The sequence below is a fragment of the Silene latifolia genome, chromosome 6 (assembly GCF_048544455.1).
Source record: "Silene latifolia isolate original U9 population chromosome 6, ASM4854445v1, whole genome shotgun sequence".
In the NCBI taxonomy this organism is placed as follows: domain Eukaryota; kingdom Viridiplantae; phylum Streptophyta; class Magnoliopsida; order Caryophyllales; family Caryophyllaceae; genus Silene; species Silene latifolia.
This window is the reverse complement of record NC_133531.1, coordinates 1,316,226-1,322,443: the sequence shown is the minus strand read 5'-3', so window position 1 is coordinate 1,322,443 and position 6,218 is coordinate 1,316,226. Positions and strand designations below refer to the sequence as shown.

Genomic DNA, 6,218 nt, shown 5'->3' with positions numbered 1-6,218 from the left:
ACGCAACCTAATTCCACACCTCCATCTCTTACATTCAATGCGTCGCTGTTTCAATCATTCATTCTTTCGGTCATTTGCTTATCAATTTAAGGTACAATTATTTTGTTTTATTCTTCACTTGGGTAGTTATATACTGTAATTCTGTTCTTTCATCAATCTCATGTTTTAATTTGGTTTAAATTATCAATTGCAAGTTCAAGTATCTGAAATTTATGATGAAATATTATCCTCGAGAATTTTTAGGGTTTAGGGTTTAGGCATTGATTAGGGATATAGTGTTTTTGCCAGCATTGTCATGAATTGATCCATTTTCTGTGCTTGAATTGATCTTTATGGTTTAGGGTTTAGGGTTTATGGTTTAGGATTTAGGATTTGATTCCATCAAAGAATTGTTTCGGTTTAGGGTTTAGGGTTTGATTAGGAACTTAGGGTGTCTCATCTTGCCTAAATATACCTTTTGTGTTATGTTTCTGTATAACGGAGGTATCGGTCGTATTCTTGCAACCGGTTAAGTATTACCCACTTAGATAAGTAGGGAGTAGGGACACTGCATTTGTTCTTCACTGCTTCCCTAGGTTGCTTGCTTTTGTCTTTCTTTTTTTTTTTTCCATCTAAAATGGTAATACTTGACCTGTTATAATAATATGTATAAGTATAAGTATTTATTTTACTTTTATATTTGTTTATGTTTGTTATTCTGTCATATAAAATAGTGTAAATGCAATTACGGCGATGTGTTAATTTGAGTGGTTCTTTTATGGTTACTTCAGCTTTTCTTCAAGGGACATGGCAGAAGGCAGTAAAAGCTCTAGGAAGAGGGATAAGCTCCTAAAGAGAGAGTCAAAGGTGCGCAGCTGGTGGGATGAGCACGACGTTTTTGTCTCAGAGCCGGGAGATCATCCTCCTAAGTTGGGAGAAAAGTTTTTTGGGAATTTTCCATTCCCATATATGAATGGCTATTTGCATCTTGGACACGCATTCTCCCTTTCTAAGGTGGAATTTGCTGCTGCGTATCACAGACTGAGGGGAGCCAATGTACTCTTCCCTTTTGGATTTCATTGCACCGGCATGCCTATCAAGGCTGCAGCCGATAAACTTGCTCGAGAAATTGAGCAGTTTGGGAACCCACCTGTGTTTCCTGCTCCGGCTCCAGGTCCAGTTCAGGAACAAGTCGGACAGCTAGTAGAACAAGTTGCTGCTGCTAGTGAAGGAGACAAATTTAAGGGCAAAAAATCAAAGGTTGTGGCGAAAACTGGAACACAGGTGTACCAGTGGGAGATCATGCGTAGTTTTGGTCTTTCGGATGAAGAAATCGCAAAATTTCAGGATCCATATAAATGGCTGACCTATTTTCCTCCATTAGCTGTTGAAGATTTGAAAGCTTTTGGTTTGGGTGTTGATTGGAGGCGATCGTTTGTCACAACCGACGTAAACCAGTTCTTTGATTCCTTTGTTCGGTGGCAAATGAGAAAGCTCAAGGCAGCTGGTAAGATTGTGAAAGATTTAAGGTACACAATTTTCTCTCCATTGGACGGGCAGCCCTGTGCGGATCATGACAGGGCTTCCGGAGAGGGGGTTCAGCCCCAGGAATACACCGTCATCAAGATGGAAGTGGTCCCACCTTTTCCGGCAAACTTGAGTGCTTTGGAAGGCAAAAAAGTGTTTCTAGCTGCCGCTACATTGAGGCCCGAGACAATGTATGGGCAAACAAATGCTTGGGTTCTACCCGATGGAGAATACGGAGCGTTTGAAATTAATGAAGAAGAAGTCTTCATCATCACCAAGCGAGCAGCGCGTAATCTTGCGTACCAGCGCTACTCGAGGATTCCTGGGAAATCAACTTGCTTGGTTGAAGTCGTTGGTTCTGATTTGATCGGCTTGCCTTTAAAGTCACCGCTTTCATATAATAAAGTAATCTATGCACTTCCGATGTTATCTATCTCGACTGACAAAGGCACTGGGATCGTCACGAGTGTTCCCAGTGATTCACCCGACGATTACATGACTATGCACGATCTAAAATCGAAACCAGCACTTCGGTCTAAATTCAGAGTGAAAGATGATTGGATACTTCCTTATGATATTATACCCATTATTAATATTCCTGAATTCGGGGATATTTCTGCTGAAAAGGTCTGCTCTGATTTAAAGATCAAGAGCCAGAATGAAAAGGACAAACTTGCAGAAGCAAAGAGGTTGACTTATCTGAAGGGTTTCACTGAGGGAACTATGCTAGTTGGAGAATTTGCAGGGGAGAAGGTAGAACACGCAAAGTCTAAAGTTCGGCAAAGGCTTATAGAAACTGGTCAGGCCATTATTTACAGCGAGCCTGAGAAAAAGGTGATGTCGAGATCAGGTGACGAGTGTGTTGTCGCTCTGACAGACCAGTGGTACATAACCTATGGTGAATCAGAATGGAAGAAAAAAGCTGAGGAGTGCCTTGCAAACATGAATTGTTTCTCCGAGGAGACGCGGCATGGGTTTGAACACACCTTGGGCTGGCTTAATCAATGGGCCTGCTCTAGGTCATTCGGGCTTGGTACTCGAATTCCATGGGATGAACAGTTTCTGGTGGAGTCTCTTTCGGATTCAACTATATACATGGCTTATTACACTGTGGCCCACTTTCTTCAAAACGGGGACATGTATGGCTCGAATGTTGGTTCAGTAAAACCTGAGGATCTGACTGACGAGGTTTGGGATTTTCTGTTCTGTGGAGGCCCTTATCCACAGGAATCAGCTATCGACCCAAATGTGCTTGGATCAATGAAGCGGGAGTTTGAGTACTGGTATCCTATTGATCTTCGAGTGTCGGGGAAAGATTTGGTCGGAAATCACTTGACTTTTAGCATTTACAATCACACAGCTATCATGGAAAAGCGACACTGGCCTCAGGGTTTCAGATGTAATGGCCATATTTTGCTGAACTCTGAGAAGATGTCCAAGTCAACAGGGAACTTCAGAACACTCAAGCAGGCCATAGAAGAATTTTCAGCCGATGCAACACGGTTTGCTCTTGCTGATGCAGGAGATGGTGTAGATGATGCGAATTTTGTGTTTGAAACTGCAAATGCTGCAATTCTTCGACTCACAAAAGAAATGAAGTGGATTAAGCAAGTCATCTCAGATTCTTCTGAACTAAGATCAGGCGTTCCATCTACTTACGCGGACCGGGTATTCCAGAATGAGATCAACTTGGCCGTCAAATTGACTGACGAACATTATAGAAGCTATATGTTTCGAGAGGCTTTGAAGACTGGCTTCTATGACTTGCAAGCTGCTAGGGATGAGTATAGGGTCTCTAGCGAGGCAAGCGGCATGAAAATGAACTGGGATTTGGTGTTGCAGTTTTTGGATGTTCAAACCCGACTTATTGCTCCGATTTGCCCGCACTATGCAGAATTCGTTTGGAGGGAGCGTTTGAAAAAGGAAGGCTTTGTTATAAAAGCAGGTTGGCCTTCTGCGGATCCACCAGATTTAACCCTTAAGAGCGCCCACAAATACCTTCTGGATTTTATCGTTCTCTTGAGGAAGAATCTTCAAAAGCAAGTAAACAAGAAGAAGATAGGAGGCCCAGACGGAGTCCGAGTTCTGATTTACGTCAATGAAAATTATGAAGCCTGGAAAGTGGAATGCCTGAAAATACTCCAATCCAAATTTAACTCAGAAACGCGCAGATTTGCCCCAGATAATGAAATTATTACAGCACTGGAACAAAGTGAGATGCTTAAGGCCTCGGGTTTCAAGCAAGTTCAAAAGCTTTGTATGCCATTTATGAGATACAAGAAAGATGAGACCCGTTTGCTCGGACCCGTTGCACTGGAATCAAGGCTTCCATTTCGTGAACTCGAGGTTCTTTCAGAGAACAAGGGTCTGATCAAGAAGCAGCTCGGGTTTGCCGATATTGAGGTTTTCTCATATTCAGATCCCGTTGCAGTGGAAAAAGCAGGAACTATGGCAACTGTTCTGGAGGAGAATCCCCCCTCCCCTGGTAGACCCACAGCCATATTCTTGCCCTCTGCTTCAGTTTTCTGCTGACCTCCTTCGATCATTATCATATTCTGGGTTTAGCCATGTATTAGTTAGTTTCTAACTAGTATAGATCCCACGAAAATGCGCGGTTTTTTAGATAGGGATATTAGAGAATTTAACAATTATACTATTGGTATTTAATAGTGTAAATACCCCACATTTGCAATATATATAGAGGTTTTGTTTTTAGTTATTATTTAAATATGTTAAATTGGTACAATCTATTATTAATTTGTCATATACCTCATCGTATTTCGATATGAGAAAAAAATGAACTATGAACTAATTAAGATAATTTAGTAAAGTTATAAAATATGTTTTATGATTTTTTTTCTTTAACATAACACTAATGATTACAAATAATAATTTTTCTCAAATTATGTTAATGATTTTTTTTTTTTTGTGATGAAGCTAATTATATTCGTTTAATGCTTTGTTTTATACAAAATATGTCAAGTCATTCTCTCATTTATAATAATACATCAAAAATTTAGAAATTTACAATTTATAAAATTATAGTGAATTATCTTATTTTAATTAAAATATTATAATTTTGATTTTAAAGAAAATGCTATTATTTGATTAAAAGTTTATATTTTGATGAAATGAGATAATTTAAAGAAACAATTATTTTTTTCCTAATTTAGCTTGATACATATTGGAGGAAAAAATTTATTCTCTTAATATATAGGAGGATTGTTTAATTAGCTATCTCATACAATCCGCAAATTTTAAATGGAAATAGAATTCCCAAAACGATGCAAGGTGACTGACCAATGGCTGTATCGATCTTAAGAGAGGTGAGATATTACTTCATTTTGTTGCAAAACGGTAGTCGGGTAGGTTCATATTGAGTCTATATCGAGACAGGTTCATATCGAGTCAGTTAGGGGTTTAATTTGGTCACTGATAACCGAGTCGTATCAAGGGTCAGATTGCAAAATGGCCGAGTCGAGTAGGTTCAAGGTTTCTTATGGCCGAGTCAGAGTTACTTCAAATTGTCGATGAACTAATCGACAAATGATTTAATCGACAATTCGAAATTAATAACTAAAACACGAGAAATAGAAACATACATCAGATGTATTTCCTCAGACCTCATTAATTCTTGAACTTATGTGTATTTTTTGAGCTTTTTAAAGTTTATAAGTAACATTTTAGTTTTTTGCCGTTAAAATTCAAATTTAATAGAGTTTATAAGTAATGTTTTTAAGTTATATTGTAATTTTTTGAGCTTATCTAATTAAATAAAGTCGAAAATTTTATAGTAAAACTCATAAACTTTAAAACAAAACCAAAGTTTACTACGGAATACAATATAATGCTAAAACAGCTTTACTTTCAAGTTATTAAAATCACTTTTAGCGCCATCCCCTTTCATTCTCTCCCCCTTTGACCGTCATATTTTACAGGTTTTCTCTCTTTAATCTTCTCTTTTTGTTTATTTTCCCTCAATGTTAATCTTATTTTTTTTTTTTTTTATTATTTTCACGGTTATAATTAATTATCTTATGTCATTTTTTTTTGTTGATTGCTTGTTGTTGTAGTGAATAAATGCACTGTGTTTGTTTCGATTTTTTTGTTATTCGTTTAATCGTAGTTTTTAGAGATTTATTCGCTAAATTTAATTGTTATTTTCGTTGATTATGTTTTAATTATTATTTTGTAATGATATTGAATACAATTGCAGTTTAGAAGTTATGTTTAATACCTGGATTGTTAGATAGGTAGGCGAAATGCTGAAATTATGTTTTGGTGATAATACTGATTGGTTGATTTTGTCGTCGAATGGCGGGGATTGTTAAATAAGTAGGAGAAATGCTGAAATTAGGTTTTGGTGATAATACTGATTGGTTGTTTTTGTCGCGGGGATTGTTAAATAGGTAGGAGAAATGCTGAAATTAGGTTTTGGTGATAATACTGATTGGTTGTTTTTGTCGCGGGGATTGTTAAATAGGTAGGAGAAATGCTGAAATTAGGTTTTGGTGGTAGTACTGATTGGTTAATTTTGTTGTCGAATGGCGGAGATTAGGCTGAGGTTGCAGAATGGTTTTATGTTTCTCGATTAGGTTAGATTGGATTGAATGGTTTCTACTTTCTATTAGAGGTCAACAGGTTAGATACTCGGTTGTGGGACTTTCAAGTCACTTCTGTATGTTTGTTCAAAATTTCTGTCACAAAATTTG

General features: G+C 37.6%; 1 protein-coding gene across 1 annotated transcript; it reads left to right on the top strand.

Moving 5' to 3' along the window:
• Positions 1–4,228, top strand: LOC141585905 (leucine--tRNA ligase, cytoplasmic-like). The gene is made up of 2 exons (XM_074406979.1): positions 1–91; positions 771–4,228. The coding sequence occupies exon 2, from the start codon at positions 787–789 to the stop codon at positions 4,036–4,038; it is 3,252 nt and encodes a 1,083-aa protein (XP_074263080.1). The 5' UTR covers positions 1–91; positions 771–786; the 3' UTR covers positions 4,039–4,228.
• Positions 4,229–6,218: the final 1,990 nt, after the last annotated feature.